The following is a 21,939-nucleotide window of genomic DNA, read 5'->3' on the forward strand; positions in this document are numbered from 1 at the left end:
ATTATCCTTATTGTGATATGATTATGATAAAGATAAACATGTTCCCCTTTTTTTTTTTTACTCCATTTTTACTCCATTTTTTTTACACCATTTTGTTGACATCGAATTACATGGGGACATAGCCTGTGTGTTTATGCCTTCGGGTTATTGTCATTTCTCTTGACTGGTGTCATATTTGGGCTTGGAGGGGGGCTTGGAGGGCTGAGTCGGGGTGCGCGCCTCAGTTCATGCTGTGGTGCGCACATGTTCGTGTGCGTGTGTTGCAGATTCACTTCTCTCTGCTCATACCACGCTCTGCAAAGTTTGGTGAGGAGTATTATTATCCTTCAGCAAGCCAACAGAAAATAGATCATATAACATCTCTAATACCTCACAGAGTTCATCTTTCTCAAAGCAAAAAGGACCGAATTATCAAGGGTGAGTTAACCAAGCGAAGGGCGGGTGGGAATTACGCATTGGCAATATAATCTTGCTTGCTGTTGTTATCATAGTTGGATTGGATATATAGCAAAAATGCATTTACAAATCGGAAATGGTTCAACGTAATTGTTTTGAGTAGTTCATAAACTAGTTTAAAACATGATTTAATACACTAAAGAGTTATCGTAATTAAGAGTACACCTCGTAAAACGTTTTTATTATTATTATTAAAAATATTATGTATTTATTTTTTTCCTTGCGAGCTTGATCCACACCTTAGCCAGAGGCATACATGTGCTGGTAGCCCTTTTTCTATACTTTTGATTAGGTGGTCAAGTATTGCCGAAAATGGAGAGCACTCCGGTTGAAATCTTCAAAGAAGAGAACAAGTGTCTCTCTGCGCTCGGCGAAGACTGTTTCCTCAATTCCACGTCGCTGTCTGGATACTCAGAGACTCACAACCTCAGTCGCAACGATCCCGATGATGACAGCTGGGAGCAGGAGCCCATGTCCCCCATCATCCCCATCATCACCGCTGTCTACTCCCTGGTGTTCGTGGTGGGCTTGGTGGGGAACTGCCTCGTCATGTATGTGATCATCAGGTAAGGTCCATCATCAGAGTGTCATTTAATTGCTCATCTTGAATGAATGAATGAATGAATGAATGAATGAATGAATGAATGATCTTTATTGTCATTAATATAGTACAGGTACCATACAACGACATTTGGGAGGGGGGGCTCCCCTGGTGCTAGGAAAAAAATACTAAAAACAAGAAGGGAAAAGAGCTGCCTCAGTCTTACACAGTCTTATCTTTAGATCTTACACGAACCACTAGAAGTTTTGCAGGAAATAAAAGTAAAGCATTCCATGTAAATGGTTAAATGGACTGGACTTATGTAGCGCCATGTCAGATCACAGTTCAGCAGAAATATCATAGAAACAAATAGGTGTTTTACCAGACATGTAAACGAATTGCTGAGGCTTCCCGAACACTTGTGAGCCACCCAGTGGTCGGCGCATGTTTACAGTATTTGCTTTCACAAATTAAGATACAGTACATGAGCCTATGTTGGTCTTTACTTATCATCATTTTGAAATAAACAGGTTTCAGTTCAGTATACAAAAGACTCTGTCGTGCTAGCTTTCATGGGTCGATGTTGCAATGCAAGTCTTTTTAAAAGGGTTAATTAAATCAGAGACAAATGTATTACCTTCACATGGATCCATCCAGGATATTAAACGACATTACTCATCCTGATTGTGAATTGTAATCCACGAAGGGTTCTATTTACATCAAAACCTATAGGTCAGATGTTGTTGTTGTTATTAGACCTAGAATATGTTGACACACAGGAATTTGTAGATGCCATTTTGAGTTGTAAAAATACAAATGCACTTTTACAATAGTTGGAACTGCTACATTTGTTTGTGAACAGGTATTGTTATGGGCCATGTTATGTTTAAAACCAATACACGTGTCTGTGTCCATGAGAAATAGTATAATAGGATATTTCTTTCTGAGTGGGGCAGTCCCACACATATTTTACATTTCATTGGATAGAGAGAGTGAAGATAGACAGGAGAGTAAGGCACATCAGCAGGGAATGGGCCAGACTCGAACCCATGCATGCCAACATGTGTGTACTGTAGACCGCGGTGCTAGACCACTGGACCACCCCAGGCCACGATTAATTGTGTTATAAACCCGAGGTGCTCAATCAGGCTGATAGGCTTGCTTGCACCTCATTGGGTATAATTTATAGTGTGTCATATGCAATGCACCAATGGCTATCCAGATTTATTGCCCATTTCCTGTCAACTAGAGGGCCGTTTCCTCTCCACCTACCTCAATTAAATTCTATTGGTTGAACAGTACCCGCTCACTTCATCACTGGTGTAGTTTCCATGAGGGGGGTGGCTGTGGCGCAGGAGGTAGAGTCGCCGTCTAATGATCACGAGGTTGGCAGATCAGCGGTTCGAGCCTCGTCTGGCCACATCCTTGGGCAAGACACTGAACCCCAAAATTGCTCCCAGTGAGCTCCCAGTGAATGGGTGAATGAGAGGCCATTGTAAAGCGCTTTGGAGCAGCAAAAAAAGGCGCTATAAAAGTGCAGTCCATTTGCCATTTACCATGAGTCTGGTCAGTAAGCTTTTAGATTGTATGAATTTCCTTCGATTTATCTTATAACGTGTGATCTTTATTATACAGAAGGAGTTTAGGGGGGCTCTTTTGTTGCAATATCATATTTAAACGATATATTCAGGAATATAAGGAAATCTTCTTGCGTCATGACTCCAAACACAAACCTCATATACTTCACCATAAACACATACTGGACATACTCGAACATGGATGTCTGGAACGAAAAATAAAAAACATTTATGTGTTAATATGCTTACGTTTGAAAGAAACAGAAGCCGCACACTCAGGTTCCAGATGTCAAATGTGTTGTTTAATAGGACAACGGTTTCCGCCGTATAGCCTTTGTCGAGTCTTGTAATATGCTTACATTACCACCCACCCCACAGAACTGTGATTGATTGTATAGACTAGACTAGAGGATATAGTGGTTAGCGGGCCGTTGGTCTGGATTTATTTGACTGGGGTCTTGTCCATAACTCACCAATGACAGAAGGACAGAAGGGGCACAGGGGGGGCGCCACAGTCGGCCAGCTCTGTGATGACTGCAGCTTTGTCATGTGATCTCTCTGTTCCCTCCAGGAGTTGAACTGCCTTTGTGGAAGGGACCTTAATGTAAAACTAACAGCAGGTCCATGTCATGCCTTGGAGTCATGAAATGTTTTATGATACATACTGTATGATGTGAGCAATAGCTTTTCTCTTGTTCAAAAGTGATTCATTGCGAACATTTAGATTCAAGCTTTGTTACAGGATAGTGTGGATACATACTCACACATTCTCAACACCTTTGAGTCGATGGTAACCACAGCAATTACCAATTAGCGTGTTCCCCACAACTTAATAACATTAATAGGATAGGATATATGGAGCATGAAATGAAGCTGTCCACTGGTATTGATCCAAGAAAGCAGCAGGGTGGACTAATTGCCGGCGGGTTGATAATTAGTATTTAATCATCGAAAATATGGGTGTTAAGTGGATTCTTTTTTTACGTCTTGAAAGCTTCATGTGGTTAAGGACACAACCCGAAAGTGTGACAGCTGGCTGGTAGACTCACACTGCAGAGTGCTATCTTTCTACGGCACATCAAAAGATCTCATTGAAATGACTTAAAGGCATATTGATCGGTATGTTCAAAGACTTTGAATGAGACTTTTGAATGTTACTTTGATTATGCCTCGAGTTGGAGAGAGTCTAGCTGTCAGGTCGATGAAAGGCACCAGCACAGGCGGCACAAGTGGTAATCTTGCAGCAGATGGTGGTGTAACAAGTTTTCAGTTCGGTTTCTCCCAAAAACATCAATCGTTATTATTGATAACCCCATACTTTTATCTACTATTATCTGTATCATTAGAGTGCAAGAATAACAGCACCCACACACTCAAACACTGCAAAAGAACATAGTTTATTGCGAGCTTTTCGGTCATACGTAGACCTTCTTCAGGCATATTATCTGTATCATACCATGTCTCATCATTCGTGTTGTTACTCTGTCGTTTTATGAAACACAAAAAAACCACAGGTACACGAAGATGAAGACAGCCACCAACATTTACATCTTCAACCTGGCGCTGGCCGACGCCCTGGTTACCACGACGATGCCGTTCCAGAGCACCGACTACCTGCTGAGCTCGTGGCCCTTCGGCGAGGTGGTGTGTAAGGTGTGTAATGGGGTTTTTCATCTTATAAATGTTTTAACATTATATGTATTGTATGTATTCCTGTGGTATTCATTTTCACACAAAATGTGACAGTATGTTCCATGCGGTGGGTTCCCGTAGGATTGTTGTGAGTCTGACTGTCCTGTTTGTGAACACAGAGCTGTTTGGGCCTTGTGTTCATAAACAGTTTGTTTAGGACTCGCTGTCGGTCCCACGAGAACTTACTCCCTGTTCTCAGACTTGTTATCAATGTTATGACTATGTTAACAATATATCAATTACTATGTGTACTAGTTTTGTGTCAGTCATTGAAAGCTTCCCATTGAGAAGTTGACTGTCCGCTCTAGAGCTGTAAAAGATCATTTTCTTCAATAAATACTACACCTAGATTTAAAGCAAGTTCCTATCTTGAGTCTCATTAATTAAACCACGACAGGTGTTCATCTCCATCGACTACTACAACATGTTCACCAGCATCTTCACCCTGACCATGATGAGCGTGGACCGCTACGTGGCCGTGTGTCACCCCGTCAAAGCCCTGGACTTCCGGACCCCCATCAAGGCCAAGATGATCAACGTGTGCATCTGGCTGCTCTCCTCCGCCGCGGGGATACCTGCTCTTCTATTGGGAGGGACCCAGACCAGCCATGGTAAAAAAAAAAAAAATCCGCACACACAGTCACACACCCTCCCGGCTTTAGATTGACATTTAATATTTATAAGAAGAACCCAATGAAAGTGTCTCAACAGCTCAGATTGAGCTGTTTCATTGTCTTTTATTGCTCGCTTTGCACGAGTCCTGGGGTAAGAATGAATAAAGTGCAGTAGAAGTGCCAGCCGGTCTCTGAAAGTAGATATTTAATACAGGCCCCTTTCTGTTCTCATATTTGTAAAAGAGGAAATACATTATGTCTAATCCATCTGTGATTAATGAGCTTGCCATTGTCCAGACATCACACAGCAACCTTTCTGAATACAAATGATGCTGTGGAAGAAAGAAAAAAAAGTGAAAAAGGACCGCTGTTACGAACAGCCAATGTCCATTAGCAGTTCCCCAACCCCTCCACCAAGGGCGAGTCGAGACAGGCAGACAGTCTGAAATGTTATTTCATTGCTTTTCACAGTATGCTTGAGCGTAGAGTGTAGAGTGCACCTAATCAGTCATGTCTCTTTCTCAACCTCCCCCTCTCTCTCTCTCCTCTCTCCTCTCCTCCTCTCCCCTCTTCCACTAGGCACCACAGAGTGCGCCTTACAGTTCCCCGAGCCCTACGTGTACTGGGACACCCTGATGAAGATCTGCGTGTTCGTCTTCGCCTTCGTCATCCCCGTGCTCATCATCACCGTGTGCTACACCCTGATGGTGCTGAGGCTGAAGAGTGTCCGGCTGTTGTCCGGCTCGCGGGAGAAGGACCGCAACCTCCGGCGCATCACCCGGCTGGTGTTGGTGGTGGTGGCGGCGTTCGTGGTGTGCTGGACGCCCATCCACATCTTCATCCTGGTCAAGGCCCTGGTGAACGTCCCCGAGACCACGGCCGTCATGGCGGCCTACTTCTTCTGCGTGGCGTTGGGGTACACCAACAGCAGCCTGAACCCCGTCCTCTACGCCTTCCTGGACGAGAACTTCAAACGCTGCTTCAGGGACTTCTGCCTCCCCGCCAAGCTGAAGGGGGCGGGCAGGGGCGGGCCCGGGAGCAGCAAGGCGCACCGGAGCACGGCGAGGGAGACGCAGGTTCCACGGGGGGGGGAGAACCCGGACGGGACTAGAAAGCCGGCGTGACTAGCCATGGAACTGTCTTCCATCTCCCGCCTCGGGAAAGAAGACTCGAACGACCTGGGGTTGACCCAAGTGACATCGGCGATGTGATGGGTGTGATGTGATGTAATGTGTGTTCATGTTGATGACTGTCATGAAATGTGTTTTTTTTAATCTTTGGGGGGCGGCAAACTGGTGGTCCTCACAACATATGAGTCATATCGAAAAATCTCAATTTAGAACTGGACTGATGGGATGATGATATAGATGAAATGGCATGTATGTTTTAGACCTTTTTGGGGTCACACTTTAAACAAAGGACAACTTTTAAGGCTACATTACGAAGCATCCATGAACCCTTTATAAGGCCTGCATTTCAGATGCTACATTGATGCTTCACAATTGTATAAGCAAATACCATGCCATAGAATATAAAGGGTGACCAAAACAGTCAGATGTAAGGACTTGTTATAACACCCTTGAAAAAAAGTATTACTTTGGTCATAAATAATTTATGGAGCATTTATGTCAGCCTTATAAAGGGTTTATGAATGCTTCATAAAGCCTTTCAATGATAAGGCTGTTTTCATATAAGCTTATAAAAGCTTGACAAACTGGTTTAACTATTATGTTTTATGAGGTATACTTCTGTCAAACAAACACCAAATTAATTTATTTGCACACTTGCACACACTATAGCACCCAACGCACACTTTAAAATAGAAATAATCACAGTATCTATGTTTTTGTACGTTTCCACATATAAAACATTGATACATGTACGTTATACAGGTTCTGGCCACTGGCATATGAATCATATTTGGTATTGATGAATTGAAAAGATTATTACTGGAACATGCTTTGACTCATTGATCGTGAGCTTAGAATGATAAGGTTCTATCTCCGTTTAGGGTAGTTCAGAGATATTGAGCGTCAACGTTTTTACATTCCATTATGTTTTGTGAGATGGAACCTTTGTATTTTATGAATTACTAACTCAAAAATGTCAACATTTAACACCTAATGGATCAGATTATGTAAAAAACTCAATTTTGACAAAAATTGAGATAGAACCTTGTAATTCTAACGTCACGGTTTGCTATTGTGATTTCAGGACATACTGTAAGTGTTGTTAATAAAATGTACTCAGCACAGCTCAGATTGAAGATGACGAGTATCGAGTGTGAGTAAGATATATTCCACCACCGACGTTGCAAGACCACCAAGGTCGATGGAGTTATTTTGAACACAAACAGATTTCGCCTGAAGTCTGTCTCCACCTACAGTAATCAATGTGCATGTTTTACAAAAGGATTTGAACGTTATTGACCACAGATGGGGATGCAGAAACCTCATAGGAAATAGAACAAAATCTTCGATTCAGTCTTCAATGATGGAGTTGAACCGTAGCTTGATTCCAGTAGGAGGTCTGCTGGATGTCGGCTGCAAAAGAGCTGCTAGAAATTAGAGGCAGTCATCTATAAATGATTCAAGTTGCAAACCTCAGGGGCATATCATGGGTTAGATGCCTTTTAATAGACGCTTGTGTATAATTCAGTGGAGAATTCAACAAGGAGAATATATCAAGTGCTTCAAGGTTTTATGGATGGATTTATTTCCCTATCTATTAGTACATAGCACTCTATTTATTTGTTTACACGTCAGTCTATTTATTCAAGGTCTGTTAAGTTTGAATCTATTTAACTACTGTATGCTATGTACTGTTGTTTTCTGTTTCTTTGTTGTTCTGTGTTCTAAGGCCAAAAGTGCCTTTTATAGTCCAGGAGACAGTGTACCTCCAGCCAGAGGTTATGGTTTGATGGTTAAAGAATGGATACTGGGTTCAAATCAATACAGCACCTCCGTTTACCACAGTACGACCATGCACAACCTGTGTGCTACGGGGCTCAAATCTCACCTAACACAGTAAACAGCCGGAAAGCCGGAATGTGGGTTCAGATGATGTCTTTAGGACGACTCTGTAGTCTATAAGACGTCCTAAAGACGTCATCTGGACGTCCTAGAAAGACGTCATCTGGACGTCCTAGAAAGACGTAATCTGAACCCACATTCCGGCTTCCTTGAGGACGTCTTTTGGACTCTTTGTTTACTGGGAAGCACAACCCATTCAAGCTTGTGAAACACATTTTAAAAAACATTTAGTGTGCTGTTTAACCGCAGTCTGAGCAGGCAGGACAGGCTGTTACTTGGGGCCTTTGAGATGCCAATGGAAAGAGATGCCATGATGCCATCATTGATAGATGATGACACAGTTGCTGTATAAAACCTTGTACTCTTTTCTTCTCCAATGAAGTTGAGGTAGACTGTGTGAGAATCCTGGACTTGATTGTTATTTTCAAATTTGACAGAGGGCTTAATATCAACTTTGACTTTCGGAGTTATCTCTTGTGTGTGAAGTTGTTGATCTCATAATATCTGTGCACCTGTGCTGTTTATATGGCTTGCACCTTGATACACATATTAATATTTGAAAAATGAATATTCCTTACCTTAAAGAACCATGAGCATATCCAATGCAATTGAGGAAAAATAAGGATAGCTTGTTTATGAACTTGTGCACGTGATTGAATATTCATATTACTGTATAATAGAGTAAATAAATAGTATACAACAATTAGATCATTTGAAAATATACATTTACAGAGACAGCATTTGCAATGTAGGCCTACCAGTATCTGAAGCATTTCAATAATCATTGCAATGAAACATTTGCAGAATTATGTACTTCAAGTGTTTAACTTCAGTGAATTCAGTGACTGCTTGATAGTCTGCGCTGTTTGTAAAATGCTAGAAATCCCACCGTTTATCCTTTGGAATGTATATTCAATGACTTGTAAAAAAAGAAGGAGAAAAATATATATATTACTGTAAATGTGACTCATTCTTACAGCCCTTATAGTATACAGAGGGACACATGACTCATTTTAAGAAGCAGACATTCCTTCAGTTTACATAAAAGAGATGCCGATGCCTTTGCTGAAGTCCACCTCATTTGATCAGAAAGATGAGAACATCATTTAGTCTTATATAGGATTACAAGCAAATGACTCGGTAACTAGTATACGGTTCCATATAGACATATATGTATTTTGGACTTGGACTTCTGTGTCATCATGTAATTTTCCATGTAACTAAATGCTCAGTGTTTGTAGACAGAAACAGCTTTTTACATATTGGAGATTACTTTTTGGTCAGGGCAAAGACACAATCAGAAAGACACAACCATGAAATGTCATGTGGGATTTAGGATTAGGATTCTGTTGCAGTTTGAGGAAAAACATGAGAGAAAACGTCCATCTAACCATCAAGCTCGACATTATCTGTCAATATTTGTACTACTGTTTCATAACCTCCTACTGTACAGTACAGGAGGAACATGCTCTGTGCAGTGGTCCGTATTAAAACCAGTGAGAAAGTACATGTTGTCTCTTCATCTGGACAGGCTCTGTGGAGATAATGCTGCTCTACCTAAGGAGTGGATGGAGAATTAGATCTAAAATGATTATAATTGCGTGCGTGTGTTAGTGTGTGTGAGTGTGTGCATGCATGTGTCTGTTGGGGAAGGAGCTGTGTCTGAACCAATGATGCTCTGCATGGTGAGCGTTTATTCCATCCAATGTTCACGGATCATTGAGTAAAATGCAATCATGCATACTTCACTATGGATTAAAATAGTTTTGTTTGAAGTTATCTGAGGATACACTACCACTGCAAATGATACACTCACGACATTTCCTTTTTCCTTTAGAGAACAACACCGGGCCCAAGCCCGTTGGGTCATTGTTGGCCTGTTCTGGTATAAACCATACACAATCATAATGTCATGTGTCAATGGGTTGCCACGGCGACAGAGAAGAAAGTTAATAGAAGGAAAGCATTTTGTCATCTCCATCTCACCGTAGCTCAACAGTCCTGTCACAAGTTGATATATTGCTTTCAATTACACTGCTGCTTCTGTGACATGTTATAATAACTCCATTGTGTATCTGTGACTAGAGTGGGAACCGACTTCATCCACAGAAAATACAATTCGATGCTCACTCAGTCTGCATTAAGGATTGGCTTCGACTGTAGCCTACAGGAACAACATTGTAAAGATGTTGGTCTTCATTGCATTATTGCCCTTTGGTGTGGAGACTCCAACAGCATAGATAAGCAACATTTCATTGTTTGCCCTGAACTATTATACATCTACAATACATTCTGCAGTGCACCATTGATCATTATTCAAAGGCCAAAGTAAAAAACATTATTATTAGTATGGTTATGACTGTCCATCTTAAAGTATGATACATTCTAATGAAACTAGTATGCATTATTTTATTCTTATTAGAATGCAAAAAAGTGGAACATTAAAAAACGTATGAAACATGTGTGCCCCCTAGTGGAGAATACATTATAAAGCAGATAAAGTTACACATTTTGTCCCGTTCAGACCTCAAAATATATTAAATTATTTTAATTAGTCACACATATTATGGAGCGTGCTTTTTTACATTAACTTAAACATTAAAAACTAGATAAATATGATTTCTCGTAGGGCGTGGGTAAATAAATAAAATCATGTGACCAATGATGTGACGTCAGCTCTCTGTTATTTCCGGGTCTCTCACTTTTATTATTCCTGACGCCTATAAACATTCTCTTGTTGTTGTGATTGGTAAACTAGTACAAAATGAATCGTATTTTCGGACGAGGGAAAGCAAAAGGACCACCACCAAACCTCACAGACTGCATAAATGGTGTACGTATTCGTGGAAAATCGCTTTTAGAGCAGTGTCTTAGACAAACAAAAGTACTTTTCTTGCTGTGAGTCAACAACTAGCTAGCTTCTAGCTAACAGAGCCACTCTCATTATAACATGACAACTGTGATGTCAGGAACTATCACACACGTTGTGAGGGGGGGGTCATGTTAGGCCAACATGCTTTTTAATTAGTTTTAATTTCTACGAATATTGCTGCTTTATCTGTCTGGCCATCCATGAGTAATGATGTAACTAGCTAGCTAGCCTGCTGACAAAGAGAATAGACTGCTGAAAATACCCCTTTGTTCATTCATATTGGGGTAGCAAAGAGTAGCCTAATTAGACTTTATTGGGAATTTTCCCAGGCCATGTATGTATGTGTCATTTATTAGGCACATTAATTCACATGATAGCCTTATATTCTTCCTGGTAGTTAGCTATAGAAATTGGGAACTTGAAACAACCAGTTTGACAGGTTATTATGCCCAATCAGTTTTGTTAGTTTTGTCAGTAGTGTCATTGACCAATCAGGTAAATAGTCAAAGTTTATACGGCTTATATTTATATTGTTGGTTATTATTTTTGTATTATTATTAGCAGAGAAGAGGGTTGGCATTGTTGGAGGGTCTGTGCAACATTGTATTGACTGTGTCAGCCAACAGGCATGATCATGTGCAAAAAAAAAAAAAGCATGCTTACATAGTTGATGCCATCAGTTTATTTAAAAAGACACACAAATATTTCATGTTAATCTATTTCCAGAATCAGAACTGTTTTCGATTGTATTGTATTAGTGCAAGGTGCATTAAAGCTTAAAGTCTGTATGTCTAACACTAACACTCTCTCTATGACCTCTGACCTTTAGGTGGACTCGCGGGCTGAATCCGTTGACAAGAAGATTGCCAGACTAGATGTCGAACTTGTCAAGTACAAGGACCAGATGAAGAAGATGAGAGATGGCGCTTCGAAGGTAATATCACAACGGATACTGAGCGAAGCAGGATTGATGAGACAGGGTTTGATACACTATTAGATCTCACTGTTTCCTTAGTAATTAATTGAATGAGTTACCATGTATCCAATCAGTGTTTGTCCATGTGTTTACTATGTGTGTGTCTAACGTGCGTGGTTTTGTTTTCATCAGAACATGGTCAAGCAGAAGGCAATGAGAGTGCTGAAACAGAAGAGGATGTGAGTCATTTATTACAGTCGTCTGTCACAGCAACAAACATCTCACATCGACTGGAACAATTATGATGATAGTGACAAAATTATAGATTTTTCATTGACTTTCATTTTTGGAAGTGTATCAATAGTCAGAAGTACATTGACAAGATCAAGTGTAATTGTTTACATTAGGGATTCACCGAAGGTTCGGCCACCGAATGTATTCGGACGAATAATAGCAAAAAAAGCGTATTCGGTATTCGGCCAAATGTTTCCTAGTTGACATTTGATTTATTTCCCTTTGTTCAGGTACGAGGGCCAGAGGGACCAGCTCATGCAGCAGTCTTTCAACATGGAACAGGCCAACTACACCATCCAGACTCTCAAAGACACTAAGACCACGGTGAGGAGCATGATGAATGATCTGTAGTAACACACCCGACATACTGTCACAGCTACACTAGGTTTTTGAAAAAGCGTTTTATTCATCTAGTTTCTTTATTGAATATTCTTTTTGCAGTTTGTGAAACTGAAATACAAGAATATTTTACGGTCACATCAACATCAAGGAAATACAACATACAAATATAAAACACAATTTTGGATAGAAACAGTGATAATAACTTAGTGAATCTTGAGTATTTATCGACACTAGTCTATGGCGGTGGTGGGCGAGGCTAAAACTTTCATCCTGTGTTATTTGGCGTTTTGGAGACCTGTAAAGAATGGGATGGGTGATGTTTTATATCTGGTTGTATACTTACTTGAAGTCTCAAACGACAGCATGTCCATTGATGTGTCCTGTAGGTGGATGCCATGAAGATCGGAGCCAAAGAGATGAAGAAGGCGTACAAGAACGTGAAGATCGATCAGATCGAGGTATGGTTTCTCTGCTCTTTTACAACCAAACCATTTGATTATCTTCTAAACCTGGAAGTACAAGTAATTTATCATGGACCACAAGCTTAAGTTCCAGAGAAGTTTCAATGTATTTCAGTGTTTGAATGTGGTGTGCTACTGTTAATTAAATATGTGTGCCTATATATGTAAAGGGGTGGCTATGGCTCAGGAGGTAGAGCCGGCGTCTAATGATCGCAAGGTCGGTAGATCGATGGTTCGAACCCCGGCTGGCCACATGTCGAGGTGTCCTTGAGCAAGACACTGAACCCCAAATTGCTCCCACACACATTGGGGGGTGAATGTGGGGGTGAATGAGAGGCTGTTGTAAAGCACTTTGGATAAAGGCGCTTTATAAGTCAGTCCATTTACCATTCATGTAGTACCTGAGGTGTTGGTGATAATGATGATGTATTGGACTGATGGGAGACGTTTGGGTTAAACCTTTGTGCGTTCCTGATGCAGGATCTCCAGGACCAGCTGGAGGACATGATGGAGGACGCCAGCGAGGTGCAGGACGCGCTGAGCAGGAGCTACGGGTGCCCAGAGATCGACGACGATGATCTGGAAGCAGGTTAGCAGCACAGCTACGGCTCAGTAGAAAACCGTTAATCGTTAGCCTCATAGCAGTGTATAAAGTCATGCTTCACTTGTGGTCAGCCGAGCCATCTTTGTATGTAGTGTCAAAAATGCCTATGTCAAAGAGATGACTTGGGCAGATAGTGATTTTGGAATGTAACAAGCATTCTGATAGGCTGATGTCATTGAGGCAATAGCGCACTGTGAATCAGCAGTGATAGGAGAGTAGAGTTAGGCAGATATCTCAATTTGGCCAAAATATGACTTAAGGCGGCTACACACTAGACGACTTTTCAAGTTGTAACATCGCTGAGCCTCTCACACTAAACGACCGTCGTGCTGGTGTCCGCGTCGCAGCGGCGCGCAGCACAGCGCAATCTACAGGATGTGGCAACGACGGGGGCTCACAGACTACAAGATTCTTCACTTGGTCAGGACGATTCGCCACGCTGTAGTGTCGCGATATCAGCACATGATGACGAGACGTTGACAGCTGTCAAAAAAAGATGGAGCTCATTTCTACTAGAAAATAGCCATATTACTATATGTAATATATACATATATATACATATATGGCTATTTATATAATAGGCTATTTACTATTATATAAATAGCCATTTCTACTTTCACGCCTCCTCCGCGCTGCATTTCCTCAACCTCTCATTGGCTGTGCTGTCCACACGGGTCGTTGCCCATGTCAGACTAGCAGAATGTAGATTCCGTCGGCCGATAAAATGAAACATGTTTGAAAAGATCTGGAGCCCTGCGACGGCCCCTCCGACTGGATCGGCGGTCCTCCGATTGCGTCTCTGAGCCTGTCACATTAAACGAGTGTCGGAGACGGCGCGTCCCCGGGTTTGCAACGACTGGAGGATTTTGTCTCCGACCGCAAAAACTGGTCGGCGACTGCTAAATCGGGGTTAAAATCGTCTAGTGTGTACTCGGCTTTAGGCAATTATGCTATGAGGCTAACGATGTATTATATTACTATCAATACAACAGGAGCTTCTCCCAATCTCTCGTACTGTATTTATGGATGTGTGTGTTTGTGTTCACAGAGCTGGACGCCTTGGGAGACGAGCTCCTGATGGATGACGACAGCTCCTACCTGGACGAGGCCTCCACTGCTCCTTCTATCCCAGAGGGACTGCCCAGCGACAGGGGGACAACAAACCGGGTATGCCCCCCCCCCTTTAACCATCGGCCCCATGTGAAATATATATATATAAACTTGGGCTGATGGACAGTTCAAATAGCTGTGGATAGTCCGGTTAGATTAGAACTATGATGTTCTTAAGGTATGGGTCTAATAACCAGGCCTGGTTATTACTTAAGGTTCTTTAATGAACTTGTGAAATTGCGGTTAGTTGTCATGGACGCACAACTCATTGTCGGTAACTAATAATAATAACTTAACTGCGGTTTTAGACCATTAAACCAATATACTCGTACGTTTCTTTGCTCTTAACTTCTCACTAAACCTGCCAACCGGTCTTCTCTCGCTCTAGGGTTCTTTAGAGCCCGCCCTCTGCTGGCCAGTGATTGGCCACTCTGGCCATTCAGTCCCCAACAGTCTTAAGAAGAACACAGACTTTTTAACATCATGCTTACGTTCACCAGTGCGGTCACGATGTTACACTTGTGTTCAGCTTAAAGGAAAAAGAACAAACACAATTGAATTCCCGCTAGTATTGCAGGATGCAATGGATGTTCTGGAGACAAACGTAACAACTTAATTGGATAGAGGACCCATTATTTGGACATTCAGAGTTGACCGGTGTGTCCTACAGAGTTGAATTGACGCTATTGTGACCGTGTGTGTTTCAGGACGGAGTTCTGGTGGACGAGTTTGGCCTTCCCCAGATCCCTGCCACATAAGAGGAGGACAGATAACCAGCCAACACTCCCTTCAGTTTTTGTTTTATGTATCATAGCATTTTTATAAATATGTATCCAACTGCCTATTCATCATAGCACCCAGGTCATGGTGGTGGACAGAAAGAAACAGCTTGGCGGCCTTTATAGTTAGGGGATAATTGATTGGAATGGAAGAGAGTACAATTAAATGAAGTGATGATTATGTTCTGGAATTCTCAATCTTTTATATGAACAAATGTTTTTTCTTTTCTCTAAGGTGATTCTTTGGTTTTGGTTTCTCTTAAACTTTATACTGCAGCACTGTGTGTGTCACCAACAAAAGAATATAATAAATTATTATATATTTCATATCGTGCCATAGCTGTCCTTTATTGTGCTAGTTAGTGGATGCAGGCATGTGATTGCATTTTGCATTTTTACATTTTTGGGCATTTAGCATGTACGCCTTTATCCGAAGCGACTTATAACAAAATACATTTGTGAGTAAGTGAATCGTCTATCCATCAGTCATAAGAAAAAGTAATCTTATGCTAGGACCAGGGGCCATTGGCAGCCACAATGCTAGAAGAAAGAATTACTTTTTTCCAAAATGATTTATTTATAGTAGAGAAACTACAGGGGTGTAGTGGGGATGAAGAGTCTAGGAGGGAAAGATGTAGCCTGAAGAGATGGGTCTTCAATCTACAGCAGAAGACATTGAGTTGTATATCTACAGTATGGAGACACTATGGATATATTATCCTTTCAGGGAAGAAAAGGCACAAAACTTTATAAAATAGATATTTTTATTATACAATGACAGTGTCCAGAATTACAATCATTCCTCAACAACACACTGTAGAAAGTGCTCACGAAACGTTGGCCAAAAGCAGGAAATATGGTTTCTTCAAGTATTCATTAACGTGACATGCTTTCTACCAGGGTCACAAATGTTGGGCAAATGACATTTAATGTCACACCAACATCAACCCTCAAATGACATTGCTACAAAGAATAGTCTCAAATCACAGTAAATGTACGCCTTGTTAGAGTTGATCACCAACTGAGCCTGTAGCTGTGGGGGAAGATCTTCTTGTGAAGATATTCAACTATCTCTGTCTTGCTTCGTAGATACTCAAATTCATAGTAAGGAATCTGCAAAAAAGACAAGATATGTATTAGCAAAAATGACAGAAAAGACTACATGCAGAGAGTTGCTTGGTCAGATGGAGCACTAGACAGGCAGTTATACAACGGATAGATCCGGTCCATTGTTTCTATTGGTCAGTTTGCGTTCCAGCCGTGCCGATATCCATGATGACATACGCACGGCTAAATGGAATGTTGACACATCTTTTCATATTACTCCGCGTTTGTATATATTACCCTTATCGAAGTTACATTCTTACATTCTTACCGTTGCTTATCAACCAATAAACAACTGTTCAGCGGATGAGTACACTTACAATAAAACATAGTTCCATTAAAATACATTGATTAAAAGTGTGTCTTGTCTTTCTTTTGTGAAATATTGATAGATAAATGTATGTGTAACCATTGTATAAAAGCGTTATGGAACTCGAAGCCGTGGTATATTGTGGATATCGGCACAGCTAGGGGGTGTAACGGCACTCTGCTTCACGTCGTGCCTAACCACCCCGCTAGCGGTGCCAATATCCACGATATACCTACCACGGCTTCTCGTTCCATAATGCTTAAGCACACAACTATAATAGGCAGACAGAACACATACAACTCTGCGTAAAACAAGCAGGTAGGTCAGGGAGTTGAAACGTCGGTTTCTTACTTGAACAACTTCATATCCCAGGAGCCTCAGGTGCCGCTGCTTGATGGTCTCTTTCCCCAGCAGCTGCCTGGTGTTCACACTGAACCTCTTCTGCCCGTCGATACAAAGTGCTATCCTGCAAGTACACGTCACAAACACCATTAAAGGTACATGTCATAAACACCATTAAAGGTACACGTCATAAACACCATTAAAGGTACATGTCATAAACACCATTAAAGGTACATGTCATAAACACCATTAAAGGTACACGTCATAAACACCATTAAAGGTACACGTCATAAACACCATTAAAGGTACATGTCACAAACACCATTAAAGCATGTACTCAATAAAAGATAGTAGAACACTTTTAAAAATATATTTATTTGATTAAATTGTCTATTCTATTTTATGTTACCTCTTGTGGATTTCTTCGATTTGACTAGCAGGCAACACATATCCCTCCTCGTCCAGCTTAATTTCCACATCTGGAACAACAACAACAACAAACATGTCAGAGTGGAAGTGTCAAAGTAGAAGACAACAAACAAACAAAAACATTATTTTGTAGAGATTGCTGATGAAGTATGGATACGATTTCCAGCATAATGTCAGACTCAAAATAGTGTTGATAACTGAGTAATCATTCAATAACTGGGTAATCATGGGCATAATGTCACTGTAGACCACGGTGCTCGATCACTGGACCACCCCAGGCCACTGCTGTGCCGTATCTGAGAGTTACCTAGCGTGTAGCAGTAGGGAGTGAGAACTTTGGATGCAAAGTACGTGCGAGCCCCTAGCAGATCCACCAGGCCGTTCTTCACGTAGTTATAGAGGTGTCCGTCCACCGGGGTCTCCAGAGACTGGCCGTGGGTGAGGAAGGACTTCACACGGTACTTAGGAAGAAGCTTGGGACCCTGAGGTAGAAAGGTGGTGAAGGAGGAGGCGTGAGCAGTACGTCTGGATTATAAGCTAATAATATGCCTTTCATGACAACATGTCAAACAATACAAATTTGCAAAGAAGAGAGTGCACACCGCAGAAAGACTTAAAACTTGACAAAGGCTACGGCCGAAACCGTTGTCCTAATAAATCACACTTTTTGCATCTGGAACCTGAGTGTGCGGCTTCTACTTCTTTCAATTATCAAACAATACAGTCACAATACATAACTAATTAGCCCCATCTAATCGCACACACACAAATTGACTGCTAAAACATTATCATCATCAGTTAAGTCTTTCTTACCTCATAGAAAGGACACTCGAGCGTCACAGTCATGTAGAGCTGGGTCAGCTGGGCCAGAACATTCCGGTCGATCCCCGTACCCTGCTCTGGAACACACCCAGGATGACGAGAGAGAGAAACGGGTTGTTAAAGAGCTGATCAAGCAGAGACAGCACCAATTGCAATAATCTGACATGTATGACCCTAGTATTAAAACACTATATTGTAATAATAACTTGTGTGCAAAATAACAGCATCCGCACACTCAAACACTGTGCACATTTTTTTTGTTTATTGCGAGCTTTCAAGCTTCTATGACCAAAAGCTTGCAATAAACAACGTTTTTTTGCACAGTGTTTGAGTGTGCGGATGCTGTTATTTTGCACTCTATTGATACTCTTCAGTTCCAGCACCTCAGCAAAGTCTGATCACGGATGAGCAGTGGTATTTTCACTATAATAATAACTGTAGTGTAATGTAAAACGTACAGGATATAGGCTTCATTATGTTATGTGCCATTGGGCCTCACCTTGTAGTTGCTGGAGGAAGTAGCGGTTGAAGACCTTGGAGACGAAGTTGACGGGGTACCTCTCCACCAGGATGCAGGAGTGCATCAGGTTGAGCAGCGTCCGCGGCTGGAAGTGCGAGAAGCGCGCGTGCAGCACTGCCTCCACCTTCCGGAACAGCTCCCCGGCGTTGGGCGGCAGGTACCCCAGCTTCCCGAACGGCATGATCTGCCGGGCCACCTGGCTGGTGGTGAGGTCGTCCGCCCGGTACACGAAGCTCTCCGCCACGGCGTCAAACACGGGCCTGGACAGCACGTTCCGCCTCCCGAAGTACTGCATCACCTTGGTGACCGTCTCCGGCTCGGCCGTGAACGCCATCTTGGGCACGTGCCTCTCCATGGCCTCCACGAAGTAACTGTCGCTGTGGCCGAAGTGCATCAGCGCCCCGAGGACCACCGCCAGCTCGCCGTCGCTGAAGCGGGGCACGTGCCTCACCGCCTGCTTGCAGAGGCCGATGACCAAGGGCGTGGCCTGCGTCTGGTTCAGCACCACTAGAGCGCCGAGGACGCCGCTGACCGCCGAGGGGCCCATGCGGGAGGTGGCCGTCACGGCGTGGGCGTGCATGGCATTCAGGAGGTCCTGGTAGCGCCCTCCCTCGCCCAGCCCGTCCTGCAGAAGCCCGTAGACCGCCGTGAGCCCGGCCAGGCTCCACTGGGCGGGCCTCTCCCTCTGCACCTGCTCCATCACCTGCTCCAGCATGCCACACCCAGGACCCTCCAGGGCCAGCATGGCCTGGCCCAGGGTGCACAGCTGCCCCGTGGACATCCGTCCCTCCCCCCCGTCATCCAGCCTCTTCTGGCTCTCCGACACCAGCCGCACCACCAGCGTGCTCCAGGGGTCCACGCAGAGGCGCGTGCACGCCAGCAGGGCCGACACCAGGCCCGCGTCCGTCAGGCGCCCCGAGTCCTGCTCCAGCTGGAAGCACAGGGCCTTGAGGGTGTCCTTCTCCAGCACCGAGGGGTCCTTCAGGGAGCGGCCGACGCCGCCGCCCCGGGGGTCCTCCCTCTCCTCCTCCAGGTCGGCCACGCGGTGCAGGGCCGCCGCCGCCATGGTGTCGGAGAGGATCTCCACGGTGCGGAGGAGGCGCAGGACCTGGCGGGAGGACGTACAGCTACCCAGGCGCTCCCGGAAGGCCCGCTCCTCGGCACCGGTGGGCCGGTGCGTCTGGGTCAGGCGGAAGCGCAGGGCGGAGTCTCGGTGGAGGCCCACGGACCCGGCGGTGGTGAAGACGGCGGACGGGTCTTTGACGATAGTGGACAGGCTCCTTTTAGCTCCACACAGTTCTGGTTGTTGTTGCTGCTGCTGTAGCTTCTTCAGACAGCCCTGTCTCTGGGCACAGCGGCCAGCCGAGGTCCATAGGCACGCCGCGCACGATGGAGAACTCAGGAGTCTGGTGAAGTGTCCCAGGCCGAATACAGGGTGGAGGAGGTGTGACCCCGTCTGGCCGAGCAGCTGGAGCCTTTGGATCACTTTTAAGGCCATGGTGGCGGGGTGCCAGGTCTCATCAGACCCAGCCTCAGACCTGAGAGAGAAGATGATTACAACACATTCTCTATTACCTTATTATCAGGCTTAGTACGATAAGAATATCCACCCCCAATGAATTTTAACATTGTCCTTCTTGACCCAAATGTATCCCTTGGCATAAGGGCATGCATTATATCATGCATTATTACACTTCACACACACATACGGCTACACCAGACAGTTACCAAAATATAAACATAGCTACCAAAATCATGAATGAAAGACACATGTACCAATTGGGCTTTAAGGTTTAACAATCGTTTTGTCAGGATTTGTCAAACAAAGGCTAAACGCATGATATGATGACATTCTGTTATTTGCCCTTGCGGCTTATAGGTTAGCTCACACTAGCGGAAGTTCATGTTACATATCATGTATTAGTCATTGATATGCATTAATGCTACGCTAATAAAACTGACACATATGGAAATACAGTGACAGCATTCATATCATTGATTGCACTCTGTAAACAGGACCAAATGGAGACTATTAAGACATCCCTGGACCCAAAGTTTACCTTTTTGGGAGACAGGCTGCGCGGAAAAGAAAAGACGCGCAGGAATCACTAGCCCAACGTGGTCTGGGTTGCCAGATTGGATAGGGAATTTCCAGCCTAACTACAGTCTAAAAATGACTAAATCCACCAAAAACCATCCCAAAACCCATATATTGGTATATTATTCCTGTATTGGTATTTATATCTATATGTTGGTCATATTATTGTCTGAAAACCGCTTATTACTATTTTGCATGTGCCCATCTCCTGCCCCTAAACTGTATGTCTGTTGCCAATTTGATTGATTGAAAACTTTATTAGAATGTTTGCAGAAGTAGGTACATGAAAGTACATATTACATACAAGGTCAAACTAAGAGGATAAAAACCCAAGAAAGCCACTGGCTTATTTCAATTGGGGTCCTTGATTTTCAATTCATCGTTACATGTAAGACAGACATAAGAAAAGAACTAGTACTATCTACATGATAATACAGACAAATAACTATTACTATCTACAAGATAAACGTACATCCATCATGGGAAGAACAATACAACAAAACATAAGGTATGTACAGCGGGTAGGACAGGTGGGGACATACACCACAGGTGGGGGCGGGGGACAAAACACAAAGTATGTACAGTGGGTAGTTCAGGTCTTTTAATCTGATTTTTGTTTTAGAGGGTCCAGTTACGGATTGCAGCCTCCTGTAAATGTTTTTTGAGAGTGGTTTTGAAGGTGGGCAGTGTTTTGCACTCCTTTAAGATTATAGGAAGGGCGTTCCACATCTTTACTGCATAGTTTGCAAACGAGTTTAAACCCTTGTTTGTGGTGCAACGCGGTTGAACGTGGTTCGTGGAGCTTCCTCTGGTGTTGTAAGTGTGGACGTTGTTCACTTTTTGGAAGTATGTTGACAGGTACTTGGGTGTCTTTGTGGTGTAGCGTATCTTGAAGACTAGGCCCAGTGCAAGCTGCTGCACTCTGTCAACTACTCGTAGCCAATCAAGGCTCAAAAAATGATATTTGTAAAATAAAATAAAACCTGCAAACCTTCTAGGGTGTGGGTTTTAACTTCACGCATTT

At 43.1% G+C, this 21,939-nt stretch overlaps 3 protein-coding genes across 4 annotated transcripts in view; 2 read left to right on the forward strand and 1 right to left on the reverse strand.

Moving 5' to 3' along the window:
• Positions 1 to 768: 768 nt before the first annotated feature.
• On the forward strand, positions 769 to 6,004 carry LOC308169484 (delta-type opioid receptor-like; the record flags this gene model as incomplete). Its single annotated transcript, XM_080544166.1, has 4 exons — positions 769 to 1,022; positions 4,089 to 4,227; positions 4,664 to 4,877; positions 5,460 to 6,004. 4 exons carry the CDS (start codon positions 769 to 771, stop codon positions 6,002 to 6,004), a joined length of 1,152 nt encoding a protein of 383 aa, XP_080400292.1.
• Positions 6,005 to 10,609: 4,605 nt separating this feature from the next.
• chmp5b (charged multivesicular body protein 5b) overlaps positions 10,610 to 21,939 on the forward strand; it is a 495,962-nt gene continuing 484,632 nt past the window's right edge. Inside the window, exons 1-8 of one of the 2 annotated variants that reach the window (XR_013937765.1) lie at positions 10,610 to 10,745; positions 11,614 to 11,718; positions 11,893 to 11,939; positions 12,225 to 12,318; positions 12,723 to 12,794; positions 13,278 to 13,386; positions 14,450 to 14,568; positions 15,219 to 15,461. Coding sequence is in view for 1 of the 2 variants with exons in the window: in XM_080544394.1 (XP_080400520.1) it covers positions 10,677 to 10,745; positions 11,614 to 11,718; positions 11,893 to 11,939; positions 12,225 to 12,318; positions 12,723 to 12,794; positions 13,278 to 13,386; positions 14,450 to 14,568; positions 15,219 to 15,269 (666 nt within the window). In the remaining variant the exon portion in view is untranslated. Of the gene's footprint in view, positions 10,746 to 11,613; positions 11,719 to 11,892; positions 11,940 to 12,224; positions 12,319 to 12,722; positions 12,795 to 13,277; positions 13,387 to 14,449; positions 14,569 to 15,218; positions 15,596 to 21,939 lie in introns of those variants that run through there. The other variant, XM_080544394.1, reaches the window with a different exon arrangement.
• On the reverse strand, positions 16,089 to 20,315 carry fastkd3 (FAST kinase domains 3; the record flags this gene model as incomplete). The annotated part of the gene is made up of 6 exons (XM_080544250.1): positions 16,089 to 16,403; positions 17,056 to 17,170; positions 17,456 to 17,525; positions 17,783 to 17,957; positions 18,289 to 18,374; positions 18,797 to 20,315. The coding sequence occupies 6 exons, from the start codon at positions 20,313 to 20,315 to the stop codon at positions 16,305 to 16,307; spliced, it is 2,064 nt and encodes a 687-aa protein (XP_080400376.1). The 3' UTR covers positions 16,089 to 16,304.

Source organism: Nansenia antarctica, assembly GCF_963989245.1.
Source record: "Nansenia antarctica genome assembly, chromosome: 13".
NCBI classification, from domain to species: Eukaryota; Metazoa; Chordata; class Actinopteri; order Argentiniformes; family Microstomatidae; genus Nansenia; species Nansenia antarctica.